This window comes from Rhynchophorus ferrugineus, unplaced genomic scaffold (genome assembly GCF_030347505.1).
Source record: "Rhynchophorus ferrugineus isolate W39M unplaced genomic scaffold, kcgeb_rfMv2 rfM5, whole genome shotgun sequence".
Lineage (NCBI taxonomy): Eukaryota > Metazoa > Arthropoda > Insecta > Coleoptera > Curculionidae > Rhynchophorus > Rhynchophorus ferrugineus.
In genome coordinates this window covers 19,562,296-19,583,161 of record NW_027472584.1, presented here as the reverse complement: position 1 = coordinate 19,583,161, position 20,866 = coordinate 19,562,296, and the positions used below count along the sequence as shown (strand labels likewise).

At 29.4% G+C, this 20,866-nt stretch overlaps 2 protein-coding genes across 2 annotated transcripts in view; both read right to left on the bottom strand.

The window, feature by feature from the left end:
- Sema-1a (semaphorin-1a) overlaps positions 1-15,663 on the bottom strand; it is a 135,998-nt gene extending 120,335 nt beyond the window's left edge. Inside the window, exon 1 of the mRNA XM_076405535.1 lies at positions 15,371-15,663. The gene's annotated coding sequence lies outside the window, so the exon portion shown is untranslated. The remainder of the gene's footprint in view (positions 1-15,370) is intronic.
- Positions 15,664-16,197: 534 nt separating this feature from the next.
- Ubqn (Ubiquilin) lies at positions 16,198-20,078 on the bottom strand. Its single transcript, XM_076405519.1, has 6 exons — positions 19,610-20,078; positions 19,366-19,549; positions 18,797-19,309; positions 18,368-18,742; positions 18,120-18,313; positions 16,198-17,570 (listed from the first exon to the last, which is right to left on the bottom strand). The coding sequence occupies exons 1-6, from the start codon at positions 19,871-19,873 to the stop codon at positions 17,364-17,366; spliced, it is 1,737 nt and encodes a 578-aa protein (XP_076261634.1). The 5' UTR covers positions 19,874-20,078; the 3' UTR covers positions 16,198-17,363.
- Between the last annotated feature and the right edge of the window lie 788 nt (positions 20,079-20,866).

Sequence of the window (20,866 nt, the reverse complement as noted above, 5' to 3'; positions counted from 1 at the left end):
TCAAGAATCTCCAAACACACCTCAATAAAATATCAAATCTATAAATTAATTTTACATGGTGTTACTAAATCGCATCGGGTACATTTGCAACCAAGTTCATGTTGAACCCTCACTCACTGACAGGTTCCATTTTTCAGTATGTGTCATTTTATCAAAATGTGAACAAAAATGTTTTCAATACATTGAAAATGTCTGAATTTGTACGGAGTAAATCGAATTTGCAGGATGTTTTACTTTTTTATTTCAATTTGAAGAAAAAAGCGGGTGAAGCTGTGTGAATCTTTTGACAACCATACTTCATCGATTTCAATATATTAATACCGGAATCGACGTTTTAAACGTGCTGATTTTGACGCCGAACACAAAGACATTACATTGAAAACATTACTTATGTATTATATTACAGTATAACAACGCCAGTAAAATGGGAAGTTATACCCCAGCTTCCGTATTATCTAAACCTTGCTCCTTCTGATTACTAATTGTTGCTTTCTTATGAAGGCACCAAAAAATACATGAATTCGTGGAAAGCCTCAAAAAATGCATCATTATTTCGAGATGGAATCCATAAATTGTTTGAAAGATGGGAAAAAGTTGCGGCTATCGATGGACAATATTTATTGCTCACTTGGACAGACTGTACAAGTATAAAGAGTCAAATCAAGACTCTATCAATTCACTTTTACCGTCTCGCGATTCATTCATTATCAAAATAAAGTCTTTTTCGAGGTATAGATCTTCCAAATTGACAAAAGACAATATAAATTTGCTAGCAATTGATGTAAACTAATCTGCAGACGCAATTTTTGGTAACTTTTTTTAAGATTTAAGGCCGTACATTGGTAATAATGGCAAACATTGTCTTCGCCTTATTGGTGTGGACTAGCGACTTCAGATATACGTACACCATATAGTTTTCCTTCAATATATCTGAAATGTTATATCGTTTTGTCTAAACCGCAGGTCTTCTAAATCGAAATGGTTCAATTTTAAAACAAGAAGCGTGTAGTCAAAGGTCTATAAAGCCATTTTTCTAGATTAAACGATGGCTCAAACGATAAATTTGAGAATAATCTTGATTCCAAAAAAAGGTAATTCCACAAAATGTTCTATAAAGTGAATAAGACACAAATATATATATATATATATATATATATATATATATATATATATATATATATATATATATATACCAAAATTATTCAGTCATTTAATTTAAATTTTGTACATTTTCGTAAAAATATCATTTAAAAAATTGGATGCATTTCACTATTTACTCATCTCGTTGAGAATATTCACCGTTATAATTTGATGAAAGGTCCGAAAAAAGTTATTTGTTTTGGTCATTCCTAAAACCAATGATCTCGATTTAACCAATAAAATATCCAAAAAAAGATCAAACCATAGTTTTTTTCCAAGATTTGAGGTTTTAATTTTAATAAGCGGATTGTTAAGATGTTAGAGAACGGAAAAACGAAATACTAAACAATCGCATACTTAATAATAGTAAATATGGCGTGCACAAATGTAAATATCCTATTTTCGCTTTCGGGGAACTTCATTTTTAAACCAAATCGGATAATATGGTTGTCTTACGTAAGTATTGACGTAGCAAACATACTAATTCTGCAAATTATTTATATATTTGATGACTGATATTTTTACAACGACTTGAAAGAAAGAAAGAAAGAAATCTACTCATTTTATAAATATACACATTTCATTGTATAACTTAAAATGTAAACGTTACATAAAAATTATTATACTACAAGTCGATTCAGCATAAAATCCTTTATAATTCCTGCAATTTTCATCAACCTGCGATTATGTGAACGGAAATGAAAGCAAAAAACTTGAAAATGCCAAAAAATCACAAATTTTCATGACTATATTTACGGGAAAAGTTCCAATTTTTTTTATCTCTTCCATAAACACAAAACTCTCTAAATATATGTATTTTGATGCGAAAAAAGATGAGAAAGAAAAAAAATTTCAAAAAATCGCAAAATTTCATGACTACATGTTATATATAGAATATATATTGTTATATATGGAAAATGTGTCATTTTTTTAATCCTTTGGATAAAGATAAAATTCTCAATATATATATATATATATATATATATATATATATATTAAACTGATCCAAAATTTATAAATTTTTCAATTTCGACTCATTTTTCGAAAATACACTTTTCATTGTATAATTTAAAAACTAAAGATTGGATTTAAATTATTCCACTATCATTCCATTCAACGTAAAATTCTTTATAATTAATGTAACCTGCGACTATCCGATAGCATTCAAATGATAAATTTCGAACTTTTTCCACTCGATGCACTGAATAAAGATAGACAACCATTTTTTTATATAACTTTAATAAAACTTTAACATGAATTTGTCGGAAATTCTAGTTAAAAAACATAGCTGTACCTCAACATTCCTAATGAGCATCGTTCATTTACATATATATAAACATCTACAATAAAATCAAAATAATGTCAAGAATAATATATTATTTGTAAAATGAAACGAGACGTTGTAATGGGTAATTTAAAATTCGGTAATGGCCACTTATTTCTAAAATTAAAAGACAGCCGTTATATTAGATTTTCCGTGGTCTAAAAATTTATTACGATAGTTTTTAAATGGTTGGGGCTCCAGGCACTTTTCCTGGTATGCTTGAGTGCTTGAAAACCACTTCGAACGTTTCAAATGCTACGTTGAATGATACACATTTTTAACTGTTACTTTTATTAATTGCGTTTTAAGTTTTTCTTACCTCGAACTATCTAGTATTTTTCGATGCTCATTTGTCAAATATGTCTAGCTCTCCAATGACAGTTCTTGGAAGCTACTGAGTCATGAGAAAAAATGAAATTTCTTTGTTCATATTTTTTTTACTTATAATAATATTTATAATAGTTTTGGTTTTTAATTAATAAACGTTATACATATTAAAGTTAAATTGTCACCATAGTTTATATATACTAATTACTTGCATATAGTTTGATCAGAGATATTTATCGGTAAAAATGTAAAATATCAACCTAAATAACTGTTAAACAACATAACATAATATGTTAAACTTGATGACTCTGATATTTCTGTACAAAAATAACAACAATTTGCAATTTAACAATGTCATCATATTGTATTACAACTTTGGAATACACTGTTGTAGCTCGAATGGGAACCTCTGCTGCACCTAGCTTATTCACCAGTCATAACGCCTTTTAATTATCACTAGCTCGAATCGATGCAGTAAGGATTGACAATGTGTCAGTTACACACAACATTCTGAAGAAGTACGAAAATGCATCTATGATTAGATGTAGCTATAAATATAGAAAAAAGTTGTAGAAAATAATGAAAAATATTTTGATTAACATATTTTATCAATTTTTCTCAATAAAACCCTATTTAACGGGAAAAAATGACCAGAATACATGCCAACACCTAGTAAAAACTAAGATAATGACGAAAGTTCATCGAAGCTGAAAGTCGAAAGAATAAAAATGCGGAAAATCCGAAGCCTTGAAATCGAACAAAATTAAAATAAAATTAGCTTTTCATTCTTGTCTGTTTTTATTTACATCGGACCAATAAGATCGTTCTATATCGCTTGAAGGCTTCGATTTTTCATTGAAAAATAAAAACAACAACACTATAGCCGACCAAGTTGCCCGTATTTCGAAGTATAGTTTATGCGATCAGAAACGAAGACAAAATGTTAATATATCTCCATGACCATTCGTAATTTAAATTTAACAGTTAATGGAGACTGTCGAGATTTATATTCGTAGCAAGTCTGAATGCAAATTTTTCTTCAAATATGTATTTCAAATGGCGCCAACTCACCGGAAAATAAAATATGTCCATTGATTATTTCAGTAACCGAAGATTATTACGCATGTATATATTGTTAAACGATATATAATCCAAGGAAATCAGGCTGTTAGCACCGTTAGTGGTATTTTAAATACATTTGAAAGGAAAACATCAACAAATGTTTCAAAATAAATTTTAAATAATTTTCATATTACTATAAATCAATATAGTTTATATAAAGGCTAACAATTCAAAGCAATATATCCTTCTTTGAATTACAATGAAAATACATATTTCCGTTAATGGGACATGTCTCATTGTAAAAGAGTAATGACCACACCCTCAAAACTATCTTAATGATCATCCCCAACCTTATTACTCATGTTCCTAAAATGCTAATGCATTAAAGTATATATAAGCCATATGGATATACACCCACCAAATGACTGGAAATTGACCAAAAATTGGGATTTTGTTCAATTTATAACATGTCCCTTAATAGCTCCATGGTTTGTCACAACGTGCCATCGTTATTGACTATCATATATGATTTCCGACTAGTACTAAATTTCAAACCATACTTGACAAAAATTGATCTCATTCCAGTCCACAAAATATAAATACATACGTACAATACATAAAAGCGTTGGGATAAATGTTTCAGTCTGGACATTCAGTATGTTGAAGAATAAAATTGAATTTCCAAAAAATAATGTTATTTGTAGTGATAATGTTCGAATCCAACTGATCAGAGAACTTATGAGTTAGGATATTATATATATTATATTATATATATTATTATATAGGAAATTGTAATAACCCGTAATAAATAATAATACATTTTTCTTCTTAAAATATATTATTATATTCTTCTATTGAATATCCAACAGCTCTAGAAATGTCAAATATAATAAAGATACAATTATTATTATAAAACTAAAATATCAATCATAACCATTCCGCAAATTTTCAATTAAACCTGACCATTATTTACGTAAATACTAATTATATCATAAAAAACACAATTTTATGATTGTATAAAAAATTAGAGTTCTTTAAATTAATTGATTGAATATTATATCTCGAGAAACGATACTATTTAGGCCAATATTTAATCGATTTGAAAATGATTGAAAAGTAATCATAATTTACATGAATGTGGATATTTTTATGAGCATATGATGAAACGAATAGTTCAATATATCAAATATACAAACAAAAGCACTTACTGAAGAATTCCATAAAATGTTGGATGTATCTGAACATGGAAAATTATAGATATCTGGTAATGTTCATATCCAACTTGACCAATACTTAAAACGTTGATATAACAACCGGAATATCATTATTGATTGGTGTTTATATCGTGTATCACCGAAAACACGCGTTGAAGATGACTCACAACCAAAATTAAGCAGCCAAAACTATCGATCTTTTTCTCTGAAACATTTTTTTAAAGAATTCTAAAAATATCAGTCAAAAACCGACTGATTTATATAATCAGAACGAATTAATTAGCCAACAAGGAACAGTATCAAATGCCAAAATAAAACCAGATCCAAACCAGACAATTACAATTAAATTTGTTTAGTTTCGTACTGATAGTCGTTGAACTAGCGGTTGGATTTGTTTTACATGCTGTCGATGTGAGAAATTCGATTTACGAAAAAAACCTCTGTCTGGAGTATCTATTTTTGCACCTTCCACATGGTCTTACATCTGTTTTGCTTTATTTTTAAATTGAAATTCCATTCCGGAAAAAAAACCCTTTAAAACGTTCGGTCGAACAGAAACGTAATAAAAATAAAATAAAATTAGCGATCACTTGAAGTGATCTTTTAGCAGTTAGATAGATATTGCTTATTGACATTGTTTACGAATGAAAAAAAACGCTTTCGCAACTCTCTGAAATCCATTTGGTTTCGCGTTGATATTTTTGAGCAATCAGTCAAGTTTCAAAGAAATACGTACAGGGTGATTCGAATTTCTTAAAAAAACATTACTTTAACCTAACTTATCTTTGGTTGTGGATTAATTTAAAAGAATTTATAATAGATGGTAACTTAGGTTATATCTTATCGAACATTATTCATTAAAGCTCTATCACTCATTATTAGTTATATTGCTAAAATGTTTTCAAGTTATTTAAATCAAAGAAAATTTCTGTTGAAAACTTATGAAAATAAATCACTATAATAGATATCTACTTCTGTTAGGCTTTAGCAATGTAGTACAATGTATCTTCAACCGATACCTCTGAAATTTTCATGATAATCTGCCATCTAATTTAAAAGTTATAGTGATTTTAGCAAAACAACTTTGCGTGTGAAAGCAAAGCAAGGTCCATCCATATCTTTGTATTTTATATTGAAGAATTGAAAGCATTATTCAATTAATATTCATATCAAACTAAAAATAAACCTGCTAATTATGTTGAATGTTTTGCCCCATACACACTTTCAATTGCTGAAATCGTACCTCTCAGACAGACATTTTATTATAAAACAGGGTGACGAATACACTGAGCTACAGCCCATATATTCGGATGTTCCGCAGGGCAGTGTTCTCGGTCCACTGTTATCTTATGTATACAGCTGAACTACCGACCTCAAGAAACACTACTGTTGCAACATATGCTGACGATACAACGGTTTTATCATCACACGAGGATCCAATATCAGCCACAAAAAACCTCCAACTTCATCTTAACAAAGTCGAATTGTGGTTGAGAACGTGGCGTATCAAAGCAAATGAGACAAAATCTACGCATATGACATTCACCCTTTGCAGAAAAACATGTCCCTCAGTAAAATTGAATAATCATGAACTTCCGCAAACAGACAGCGTTCAATATCTGGGAATGCATTTTGAACGACGTCTGACTTGGAGAAAACATATAGTGACAAAACGCAAAACAGCTTGGGCTTAAACTAAACCAAATATATTGGCTGATAGAACGTAAATCTAAATTATCATTAGATAACAAGGTTTTGCTGTATAAGTCAATACTTAGGCCCATTTGGACCTATGGTATTGAACTGTGGGGTACTACTAGCAAATCTAACATAGATATCCTCCAGATGTTCCAGAATAAAGTGTTGCGAGTCATCGTCGATCCCCATATTACGTGTCCAACAAACTGATTCAATGCGATATCCACATAGAACCCATAACGAGTGTGATTCGAAGTGGTGCTAGTGCGAAGTACCCTGAAAGACTATTAGTGCATCCTAATGCACTCGCCAAACAGTTAAATATGCGCGATAACAGTGAAGTGCGTAGGCTCAAACGCAAATTACCATACGAATTGGTTAATAGACACATGGAGTAAACTTTAATAATTTCTAGAATAAGTTAGAATAGTCATTAGAATAAGTTAGGATAGACTTTAAAATAAGTTAGAATAGTATCTAGAATAAGATTTAGATTTTAAAGTTGAATGTTGATGAGAGTAAAAGCCTAATATATATTATTCCAAGCCCACACCATATATTTTTTGAGACAAGCTTAGTGTGGTGTGTACTCTACAATTCAAGCACAAGTACGATAAAGTAACTTTTAACATGATACTTTTGTTCATATGCTGCCGATATGGAATTTTGTACCCCAAATTTTATATTCACTAGATTGTGCTCCATCGAAATATAGCTTTTCAACGCAGGAATTTGTACAATGATAAAAATAATATTTTGACACTATATTTAATCATCATAATAAAGCCTTACAATAATTTAAATTTCATGCTATGAACCAGCAGCATTTAAGATTCAAAACTTATATCTAGACCCTATACTTATATGATAATATCTAGAAAAATTTAAATAAATTAAAATCGCAAAACAACAGATGTAAATCTATCAATACTGAGAATTAGTCAGGATATTATTAAAATGTATTTTTAAACCTTATCAAATTAGTTTAGCCTTATTTTGGCCGAATTCCTTAAAACAGAGAAAACTAATGGTTAAGTTAGTATCGTTAGAAATTAGTACTATAATCTTTATATATTACTCAACTAACAATGCAATATAATAAACCTGTCCAACCTAAGAGGTGAACGTATAGAAACAACTATCGAATAACTGTGATATGTGATTAGAACGAACATTCCAAACGAAAAAAAAAATTGACCAATTTTAGTTAAGTAACCAAGAGGAAAAAAAGATTTATTAAATAATGGTTTTAAAAACTGTATCCAGCATATATTCAATTATGTTTATATATTTTATTACATTTACGACAACAGCTGGCAAACTCTACCAACAAAAAAAACATATGGACAAACAACCACTTACTTAGACACTAAGGTCACCAAATTCGTCAAAATACAAGAATGAATAGTAAGAACCAATTAAAATTAATTACTGTGACAACAAAATCACCACTAGGTGCTATATAAATACGATATAACGTGCTAAAACTCAAATTTCATGTCGGTTTTCCGATGAAACCCTTTTGTCACCTGAACTGTGAAAATTTTAACCTAAATAAAAACATGTTATTACCAGGCGGTAGCTAAAAATAAAAAAAGCCACAATCACACCAGTATTTTTTGTGGCAAAAGAAACCTCACGCGTTATTGGGAAATATTACAAATTTCGAACATTTTTAATGAAACGACTAAAGATGAATAATACGTCAGGTTAAAGATTAAAAATATATTTTATAACTTCGTGACTAACGCATGGGCAAACAAAGGAACTACACTTGATGCTTAGGGCTCCGAAAATACCCTTAATACTTCCTTTGAAACGACGAATACAATGCTAGACTGTCATAAAGCAGTGGGAGGGAGGTCTGAATGCTGTTTAGTAATATATTCTAGACAATATGTATAGAAAACCCTATCATATATAACCCTACTTAAATATTAATATTAAAAAATTATATAGATTATATAATTTTGTTTTAGAAAAATTAAGACAATAAACGAAACAAATTGGTAAATTTATAGGTATTGAACCATGGACCATTGTTGTTATATAAAGTAGAGATATGTAACAATAGAAAGAGTATGTACGTGATAAAAATGTAAAATCCTAATATTAAAAGCTTAGTTATTAGATTCTATCACCTGCACAAACGATGCAAAACGTGATATTTTCTAAATTACCTGATAAAGGCAACTATAAATCACAGAATAGCATAAAAGATGAAATATGTACTATTTTTAAGCGTCTACTGACTTATGAAACAAAAATTACTGCGTATTAACATTAAATTCTATTGCCATGTAATTCTTTGAACAATATATATAAACACAAAGCAAAAAATGAGTATTACATCGTTATCATATTTCAAACTAATTTATTAATACATTCTGATAACGTTAAATAATACAAGCTACAATAAAAATATTTTCAGAGTAATTCCTAAATTTTAAGAGATCCTTTTTTTAGTAAGATCCCTTTGTTACCTGAACATTGAAGATTCTTCCGTTCTAGCACGACTATACCATTACCACACAGCAGCTGCACAAAGAAAAATATTTCATGTATTCAAACCTCCATGTTTAGACCAAAACTATTCGGAAATACAGCCACAATAAGTCTAAATTTAATCTGACAAAAGGTCCGGAAGTTTTAATGCATCATAAGAGTTAAAGTTTTGATTTATTTTATAAATATGATTTTCCTTGAGTCATTTCGTATAATTACTTATTTACTGGTTATTTAAATACAGAGAAATCGTTAAAATAACAAAATGAAATTCAAAATAAATACAAACATATGCGGGACTTAATTATAAAGGAGGTATCTTAATTATAAAAAGTTTTTAGAGTCTATGTAAGTTCAAAATTAACACATCTTATTTAGCACCTGGGCATTGGGGAACTTCGCTAATATAGCAGCTGCAAAAAAGAGTACTTTTCTCGGAAACAGTCTACCATTAAAACTGATACGTAAAATTCCCGATATCCGTACAATATCAAAGCAATTAAACAACAAAAACACTTCTTCTTTACCTGAGTAATTACAATTTCAACAGTACAGTAACGAAACGCAAATTTGCAAATAACTCCTATTTGCATCGGTGATTGCCGAGCGATTAAACGAAAGGAACAATTCGAATTTGAAGAGGTCTTTTTTTACCAGCATCAGAAACTACAAAGAAAAACGCCACGACTGTTTAAAATCATTTAAAACGTCTGTTATTATTATATTGGGAAATTTAACTGTGGAATTTCGAATAACACGATCTAATCTTTTATTTTCAAAATGGTTACGTTCCTCTGTCACTTCCAGTCAGACCACAAATAATCATTAAATGAAATAAAATTCCTTATAAATTGTCGAAGGGTGTTTGAAACTATAGAAGACATTTTTCCAGTTAAAACAATTTCAAATATGCGACAGATATAGATTACATGTACATTTTTATCTTATTTGAGCTGAGGGCATCATTACTACAACAACAGCTACCGTTAGCTTAAATAACAGACTTCCTTTTTCAATAAATAAATACTAAAGCTAAATGTACTAAATGTAACTTTTTTCAATACTAAAACTGTAAATAAATTTTGAAATATTTATAATAGGTGGTGTAACTTGATGGTTCATAACATAGCATCGAAGATTTCTGTCAAAACAGTTACAGTGGATATGTTCCATTAAGATGCGATAATCAATATACAAGTGCACAAGCGAAGAAAACACTTTTCTCGAATGAACAGTGAGTAACTACCGTTAAACTTCTATAACATAGCCTACTTTTTGAATAAATTATCACAGACAATCAATGATGTTGAATAATGATGAGTGACACCAACAGCAATGTATTATCTAAACTAGACAGCCTCTCTGAGTACTATGAACGGTTTTATAATGATAATGATAAAAAACGTAATGGAGCTCAAGGTTCAAACCGAAAAATGTCTCTTGCTTAACCTCTAAAGCTATGGAATTCAAGCATTGCCAGAAAAACTGATAAAAATATGTGATAGTAACAATATTAATAATGTACACCTTAATTAATGTTATTTAAACAAACTTCCAAATTTAAATCACACTGTTTATACATTCTTATCAGATTCAACATAACGAAAAATGAAAATTAACAATAGACAATAAACCAAAAGACATTATTTATTATTGTGGTTAACATACCGTGCCCACCTAGATATAACATATCATTTATTTTCAAATAAACCACACAAAATAATTTCTGGTAATATGTTATTACCATTTCTAGATACTTTAAATTCATTTCGCAGTACTACGTATACAAGACCTATATTTATTCTGTTAGCAACATATAATTTCAAGCAAAAAAAATCCACAACCCAACATACAACGTTAATCACTCATGTGACACAAGACGGAACATTTATTGAAGAAGTACATGAAAAAAAAAGCCAACGGAAACTTTATACTACATGGCATATTAAGGCTTCGTAGTTGATGGTGTATGTAACTCAAACTTAATTAGGTCTTAATTTAATCAAGTTCACTGAAGAGTACATCTACCTTGTTATGGTAAAAACCCATACTGGTTTTGTAAGGGTATAAGATAACCATGTGTTAATTGTATCAGGTGTAAACAGTCAAGGGTAGAGAAAGTGAGAACAACTATCGACTTTCTTCTTTTTATTAGAAGAATAATAGCCATAAACATTTGTTGTACTATGGTGAACGCAAACATTTCGAGCCTGAGGAGACGAAAATGATTTATAACAGGATTGAAATTTGTTTACTTGGTTAGATAATTGTACTAGTCCAGATGTAGATAACCATCTAAGTTAGTAATAAATCCTTTCTCTAGCTGGTGACCGAAAATAACAGTAACGAATTTATATCACAAAACAATATATAAAAACCTATGTAAAATATAACTCATAATTTTTAAATATTTCAGAATATCATAATAAAATATTTAAAAAAATCAAAATACTAAAAGTTCTAAAAATATTGACCTAATAAAAAATAATTTGCAACAACAAATACCACTTTTATCAGTTCATGTCCACCCTTCCTCCGTTATCATTTGGTCAACAGATTTCAAAGTTTTTCTGAGTTTTCTTCAGTATTTTTGTAGATGATGATGAATAGAGGTGATCTTTTCAACTTTGGCGTACAATATTTTTAGGTTATAAACGTAAAAACAAAATTGATCGGATTGAGACCTTTCAATTGAATGTACTTTATCGCACAATAACAATTCCTATTTACTAATTCTAAAAAGAATTACCGTAACCAAACCAAACGCTTGTTAACATTTGCTAATCCAAAAAATAAAGGTAATCATTGAAAATAATTAATGCAATATAGAAAAAACTAACCCCATTCTAATTAATGAGCGCGTGTATCGTCTGAAACGTATTACATAAGGGTGTAAGATAACTCGCTATACTTTAACAGATAAAACAGAAACAGCTGTCAGGTGTAAATAGCCGAGGGTGGTAAAACTGGGTAGGGCTATCAATTTTCCTTTCAATTATAAAAAATTACGTCATCAATTATCTCTCCGCATTCTTTAGATAAAAAATATACATAGATACCCCGAGGAAATTAAGAAAAACTAATATAATTTACGTTATTAGGCAAGCTTCATATATCTAGGTTAATACATACTGTGTATGGTTAACAAAAAATAATTTATTTTGAACGACCCTATACATAAAGCTCAATACAACGAGGGTTCAAATTAAGACAATAAGCCTTTGATCTCCGTGAATCCACTTAAAAAGGGGAATGAAAATTGTTCTATGAATGCTATTGATCAAACTACATATTTTAAAAACTCAAGAGTCCAGCGATTAGTTTAAATCAGTTGTCTTGATTGTATTAACCCGAAATGTTAAAATCCGATAACGATAAAGTTTCTTCCATTTTCTTTCCAAAATTAAAATAAAATGTGTGTACTATAGCATACTTCGTTTTATGCGACCCTGTATATAAAATTCCATACAACGGGGGGGGTTCAAAATAAGACAATGACTCTTTGATCTCCATGAATCCACTTAAAAAAATGGTATAAATATATATATGGTAATAATAATAAATATATATAATGGTATAAAAATATATATATATATTGATCAAACTACGTATTTCAAGAAACTTTTCAAAATATATTCTGTATAGAGTGGAGAGATTGGTTGAGAATCAGGTGTCTCAGCATTATTAACAGCACAATTCTCGTATTGTTGAATAAATTAGATTATCTAATGGCCAAGACCCCAGGGCTTAAAAGGTGTAGTTCGTTTCAGCTTTCCATTTTTTTTATGTCTAAATTCAAATAGAAAAAAAACTAATTAAATTGGAAATCAAACGAAATAATCCTTCTCACAGGTGGAGAGTGTCTGAACTACCAAATAGCGAAATTATAATATTTCACGTTATCTTTGAAAGACATTGAACCGATTAACAGAATATGATTTGAATAAAACGAAAACCAGACATGGTATGAATTAATTTAATGCCAATATATGTACATAATACCCACTCTAACATAAAATGTTCGTGGTTATCAGGAGAACGATCAAATAAAACATCAAACAAAAAGGGAACTAAGAAGCTTTAGCATCAACCCTAAGTAAGCAATGACCTGGTGGTTTTATGTGTAACTTATAAATACCTAACGTTTGGGGAAAAAACATGAAGTGTAACTTCTCTGAAAAATATAAATATCTGCTTTATACAGGGGTAAATGATTCATTCGACGTCACACACCTCCAATGACGTCAGCGTCCATTTGGGCGAAAAACTAATTACTGAAAAAAAACTGAAAGTCAGGGAAAGCGGCTGAAATAAAGTATGGGCGCCCATGGTTGATTTTTGCAATATTCATAGGTCTGACGGGTAGATTCCCTAAACGTTTTATATCACGACATGTGACTAACAAAGGGGTGAATAACTAAATAGTGTTGTGCTTGGAACCCTACCAGCTATTTATAAGAAAGTTTTGATGTGTTTTTTTTACGGGAAATGTTTAATTTTCCGCTGGCAACTTTATTATAATGGAAATTAGAAACGTAAATAACTTAAAAAAGGCGAATCGTAAATATACCTGTAAAAATGTTGAATGTTTAACTAAAAAAAGGCAGAAGCCAAAAAAAAACTGAAAATAACAGTTCTAATATTGGTTTTTTTATTCCCAATGTATTTTACCAATATCGCTGAGACATAAATCTGAAAAATTATTTTACATTATTATACTTAAAATAATATTCAAAAACTGTCCATATTGTAAAGACAACTAAAAAATCGTCATACAAAAAAGGTTTATCTTAAATTATAGTTTATTATACCAAAATATAGTTAAATTAAATTTTATTTCACACGGAAGAGAATTAGCAAAAACTTCTCATATGTAAAAAAAAATTTCCAACATATTAAAAATAAATCAATGCCAAAGACTGTAACATACAGAATTCAATTTTAACAAAAACAGTATTAACTTTTTATAGATAATATAATGTAAAACACTTTTACTATTACATTTCCAATTAACTTGCTTTTATGATTTTGTTTGTTATTATATTCTAGCATCTTCATTTTATCAAAAAAAAACAAAATTTGAGAATTTGGCTACGCGTGAATAGCTCCTTAGACGGATCTTGAGTTCAAATAAAGTCGCTTTAACTCGTAAATCAATTTCACGAATCACTTTTGTTCTAGGATGGAGTAGAGCAAAAAGGCCTTATATAACAAGAAAAACCTGTACAGTTATTTAATTATTATTACTAGCTACTTACGACATCTTGCGGTTCCATGTAACAACTCTGGGAGGTATGAGATAGGTATAAGTTTGATGTGATGTATATATGTATAATAAAAAATAATGAAATAAAAATTTCAGATTTTAATCCGTGCAGTGCCAATAATATTTAATAATTTTACTGCTTTTTCAGACTTACACAAACATAAATATAATATTTATACGATTATTGCCATTCTATTTATATATACTACGACTCCCATAAGTCTGAAAAATATATGTCTCAATGAAACTATTTGCTAAAATAATTAAAACATAGTATGATTAAGCCGTATACATTAGTCAGAATTACTATGGCCTTTGACTTCAGTTTTATCCATTGAATAATGTTGTAGAGGAATAAAAATGAATGAGTACTATATGAATTTTGCGTAAGGCGTAAAATGTATACGCTACTGTAGGTGTTACTGTTACAGATATAGCTAATATATTCTATCAATTTATACATTTCATATTACAACATCTCTAACATAAAATAAAGTAGGCGTTTTATTACACTTAACCATTCGGAAAATGTGTTTTTTAGATTAACATAATCATTATCTTTGGGCTAGCCTTTAAAAGCCCTGACATAAATATGTGAAAACAATATCAATGCGGCAAATAAACAAAAAGTGATTTATGGAAAATATACATAGAAACCGCAGATTAACCCACCCATTACATTAAACAACAAATTATATTTCAAAATATTGAATTTATATACTACCAATTATGATTACCACTTATGTTTACATCAACTTTTGAAAGCGTGTGTTTACAAAACAATACTTTAGAATTATATTTTGGCTAAATTAGTAATATATACCCTTAACTTACCTAAAATTCATTCCAAACTCACAATAACTCGGCAGACACAGTACAATCATTTCCAAACAAGAGTTTTAATTTGATTCGATATTGTTTTGGGACAAAAATGTTCAAAAAAACACCAAAAATTTTAACAAACCAACAAAAAATCATATATATTGTCAACATCCAACATGTATAGTTTATTATAATGTATTTTTAATTCATATATGTATCAAAAACACCGAAAATACGATACGATACAAACTTTTTCACTTTACACGCTCTTCGCCACACGACTTTGTGCGGAACTTTCCAACTACTGTTAGTTATTCTTTTACGAGAGTTCGGGTACTTTCGTTCAACTCCGGTACTTTCCTATTAGTACAGCACAAGAAACGAAATAAACCTTCTGTATAATACAATCATGGCACCATGAAAATCTTCTGGTGAGCTGATACCTGACTCTATACCTGTGCCTTAAAAAAAAGAAAGTTTAGATCTATTTATCTCTTCGAGTGCATATATATTATGCAAATGATACTTCTGGGCTTAACTTTTTAATGTCATTTTAATTTTTATATCTACATCATTAATATTAAGTTATAATTTTTTATTGTTTATTCATATAAATATATACATATAGCCATAAAATATATAAATATATATCCTAGTTAATAAAATATATTTCATTAAATATTACATAATATATTTCTGTTTTAAAATAAAATATTTTTGAAATTCAATTAATAATAGTATTTATAAAAGTATTATGCAACTCTAAATACAACAGGGAAGAACATATTCCACTACAAGGGAAATAATTCTGATGAATGTATAATAAAACGAACATCAAATAAAGACAACATTTTTATTAAACTTAAAAGAGGTACAGGAATGCTTTTTATAGGCAAAATAACAAACTAAAGATAATAAATACCGTTTATGAATTAACAGTGTATAGATATAGTAATAATATATTGTGAAATTATTGACATTGTTTATACACACATCCTCCGCGATATTATAACTACATAAATTTCTTCAAATCTCAAAGAAAAAGACTGACTAATTTGGAAAAAATGATATATTTATCGATCATTTGAAATTTTAATTGGTATTACTTAAATATATAAATCATGTGGAAGTAGATATGAAAGAACTTTTAAATTTCAATTACGACGTGACAAGTGTTATAGAAACTATATTATTAGACGCTACTTAGTTTTATAATTTTTGTTGGCTTTATATAAAAGATATTTCACTTTTCATCTAAAATAGTCAATACATAATTTTGACTACTTTACAATTCGAAAATGTAAAACGCCTCTTATATAAGAAAAATTCAATGTCATAATTTACAAGTCTTGAATATCTAAACACTCCAAATATGTCAGCAATGGTTATTGCAATGTGTAGTATCTTTCAACTACGCAACATTTATATACATGGAACTTAACCAAAGCATAGATCTCCATTCCAATGTTAAAAATGTAAAAATCGAAACATGGGACATATTTGTCGTTTCCACATAAAAAAAGCTGTGATAATATCATACATTATAAGCATTACCAACAGTATTAATACACCGATAGAAAAACAACGGTTCAATTAACAGTAATTCAAATGAAAAATCAGTTATACACAGACCTGCTTATTTAGCCACCTATCCAATGATCAATTTCCTTTCAACATTTAGAATAAACCAATAACCACCTTTATTTCGAGTTTGTAACTGTTGTAGCAAGTTAGGCTTCAAAAATATATTTTTAACTTACAGTAGCCTACAAAATATGTTTTCACTTTATATTTAATACTAATACCACAATATTCCCACTCCTATAACTGAATTCTATGTATTTATAATTATTATGTAGAAAATGGTTCACATCACTTTTATAGCAAATAACAACAAAAAGCTGATGAATACAAAACATTATGTGAGACATGACTACACCTCAAAAGATCATTAAAAAAGGAGACTAACATCCCTAACACAAAATATAATGGAATATTAAAAAGGTTAGCTCATTGATAACTGACCTACAGCTAACAGTTTTTCTATCGCTGCATTTATATCGCCAAATGTCGATATTAAGGCCTGTAAATTTTCTTCACGATTAAGAAAACCCATTGCAGCCAACTGCTCCAATTGCTGTTGGTAGCGTTGTTCTGGGGGCAACGATTGATCAGTCCCGGCTCCCATACCAGCCACCATACGCGCCATAAACTAAACAGTACATTTATAATTAAAATTAAATTATGAAACAATTGGTGACCATGAGTGCATATCAAGCCAATTAAATCATTTCAAAATTCTTAATTTTAGTGATATCAATAGATTTTGATCTTTATTATTATATAATAAAACTGAAAATATATTAAAAACATAAAAACAAAACAAAAACTTATGAGTATATATTTTCTGATTACTAATTAAAAACCATCTAAATTACTTAATATTCTGTTCATTACTTATTTATTCAATTATCTTATTTAGTTTCTATTCGAAATATTTCTACTGATAATTTAACTGTAATATTAGTATAACGTATAAATTACATTTCGTTTTCAATAAGGTATTGTGTATGGAGAAACAAACTTTAAACAATGCTATGTCTGTGACTGGTAATAAAAATACCCATAAAATAATGTTGCACAACATTTCGAGTAAATAATACTTGTAATAACTGATACTATCAACATGGTATATAAACCCTCTATTGAATATAAAGGAAGCAATAAATATATGTTTAATAGAATGTATATAATACATTACCTCCGAAAAAGGATCTCCACCTGGAGTAACATTTGGTGCAGATGTTGTAGATGCAGTAGCTCCAGAAGATGTAGTTGTTGAACTAGTAGTAGTTCCTGTAGTATTTTGAGTTGTGGGATTTGTCCCTGTAGGTATTGTAGGTGGGGCAAAGGTATTAATTAATGAAGGCGCTTGTTGTCTCAATGTTTCCATTCCTAAAAAATAAAAAAAGTTATTAGAAAATTACTATTTCAACACAAACAACTCACCTTGTTGTATTTGCATTATAGCATTCAGTGCTTGGGGATTGGTCATCAAATTTTGCATTTCAGGACTCTGTAACTGTTGTAAAAATTGTGGCATCATTGTTCTCATTTGTTCTTGAAGCTGAGGATATCTTGTCAGTAATGGATTATCAGCTAATACAGAATTAGCCATATTTGGATCTGCAGCAAGAGCTTCAAGTACAGAACGTGTGTATGGTGCAGACAGCATATTTTGAATCATTGAAGGATTCTCAGACATTTGCTGTAATAAGCTGGCCATTGGAGGATTGTTGACAACATTTCTTCCAGGTGTCGTTGGAGATGGATTAGTTGAACTTCTACTCCATGGATTTGGTAAAGGCTCTCTATTTTCAGTACCTATAACAAATATGATATTAAACATTAATAAACAATAAAATTTCTAAAACTAACCTTGTTGTGGATTGTTAATCTGAGTATTATCCATTAAACCAGAAAATGGGTTTTGCGAAAATTGCTCTGATGCTGCGGATAACATCGGTTCCTGAATATCCCTATACATTCTATGTAAAGCATTATATCCACCAGGTATACTTTCTAAATTACTCATAGCTCTATCATGACTTCTCATTAATTCTTGTAACATTGAAGGATTCCTGGCAAGTTCCATAGTTTGTCTCAATAACTCTGGATTATTAAGCATGTGGCTTATTTCAGGATTTCTCTCCATTAAGTCTTGCATTTGAGGATTACGTGTAATCAATGCTCTCATATTTTCTGGGTCATTCATTAACCTTTGTACCAGTGGATTATCTAATAATGACCTAAGCAAATCTGGATTTGAAAGCAATTCACTTTGCATTCTGTTTTGAATTTCCATGAAATTTGTAGACCCTAAACCTAATGAATCTAAACCAGCTAAGCCTCCAAGACTACCCAAATTGAATGGTGTTGCACCAATATCAGCTAAAACAATTATTTTATTATTTTTATTGTTGCTAACAAAGTTGAAATAAACAAACCCGGTGGTCGTTGTGGGGTGTTTTCATTTGATCTTGGGGCTGCTCTAATAACTAAGTGCATAGTTAATCCATCTTTGATGTTATGTGTTTGTAAATTATCAGCATCCTTTATAATTTTCCCCGCAAAAATAAGACATAGCTGTTCTGGTTCTGCATTAAACTTTGGAGCTATTAATTCTTTAAACTAAAATAATCAATATTAGGAATCAGAAAAAAATGCAAATACACGTCAAAAAAGACTTACATCTTTTATGTTAATTTCTGCATCAACTTCAAAGGATTCCTTTTCTTTAGGTGTTTTCACGTGAACAGTAATTTTTTTCTTGGGAGGAGCAGCTGCCGCACTTGCACCCTCTTCACTTGTTTGAGGTTTAGATTCTGACTGAGTTTGATTTTCCGGTATTGTTGGAGCCTGAGCGTCTGGCTCTTTTTTCGAATCATCTTCTGGTTTTTGTGATGCCTCAGTTACCTTTTCAGGGCCCGAATCAACCGGAACATCGTCCGCCATATTTATTTGTAATGACTAGTTACTTTAGTTTCAACGCACTAATGAAGTAACAATGAGAACGTTGTCATATAAACAATAATCTGTCAACACTTAGAAAATTCTAGAGGCACTGAACATGACACGCCAATATAGATTAGTAAAAACTTACAAGAACACGTAGTTGGGACACGGAGTCGTCACTCCAGATGTCAATTGTCAAATATCTAAAATTTGCTACGTTGCCACCTTTGTTTTTTCCTCAGTTTAACGAAGAATTTTGTATACATATCGAACCTATTTTGTGAGCAAAAAAACGAATATTTTTTTTTTTAATAACCCTTAGATTTAACATATGTTTCATATAAATATATACATATACATATGTGTATATGTACAAATATATTGTAAAGAGTTAAAGTTTAATTGCATTGAACGACAAATAAGCATCGATTATTATCAGACGTCATAAATGCGCTTTTGTAAATATTTTAAAATTATTTTAGGTGTTTCACTTAATGTGCGTAACTAGTGAAACTAGCCAAGTCTATTTTGCTACTAGAATATTATGAATGAATATTATACCAAAAAAAATTAATTTATAGAATGACACTGCATATGATTTATGTGCGTGTATTTTAATAAATTTGAATTGTATGTGAATGTATATATTTTTATTTCTCTAAGTTTATTTAGCAAACTTAAAATAATACCATGAATATGAGTAGATGTTAGATAATACAAGCGAGTAATACTGTGATTAATACTGTCTCATAGTTTTGTTTTTTAAATATTTATTTATAATGGAACAAAAATATAAGGAATTACAATGTTGCCACTGCATAAGAAATATTTATAGATTTTATACATAATAGAAACTATATTACTTATATATTCTTTTGGATGCAATTTAATTTTTGATACATGAACGATTCTGTACCTTGGAATATATTTAGGTAATGGAATAAAATGTTTACATATTTTATTTTGCGATTACCTCCATTTTAGTTTTTAAGA

What these genes read in the sequence shown, in the direction of transcription:
- Ubqn (XM_076405519.1), bottom strand. Translation starts at nt 19,873, where the DNA reads ATGGCGGACGATGTTCCGGTTGATTCGGGCCCTGAAAAGGTAACTGAG. An exon ending in CACCCCACAACGACCACCGG is followed by an intron (nt 19,310 to 19,365) that starts GTTTGTTTATTT and finishes TAATTGTTTTAG; the next exon opens with CTGATATTGGTGCAACACCA. An exon ending in TATAATGCAAATACAACAAG is followed by an intron (nt 18,314 to 18,367) that starts GTGAGTTGTTTG and finishes TTTATTTTTTAG; the next exon opens with GAATGGAAACATTGAGACAA.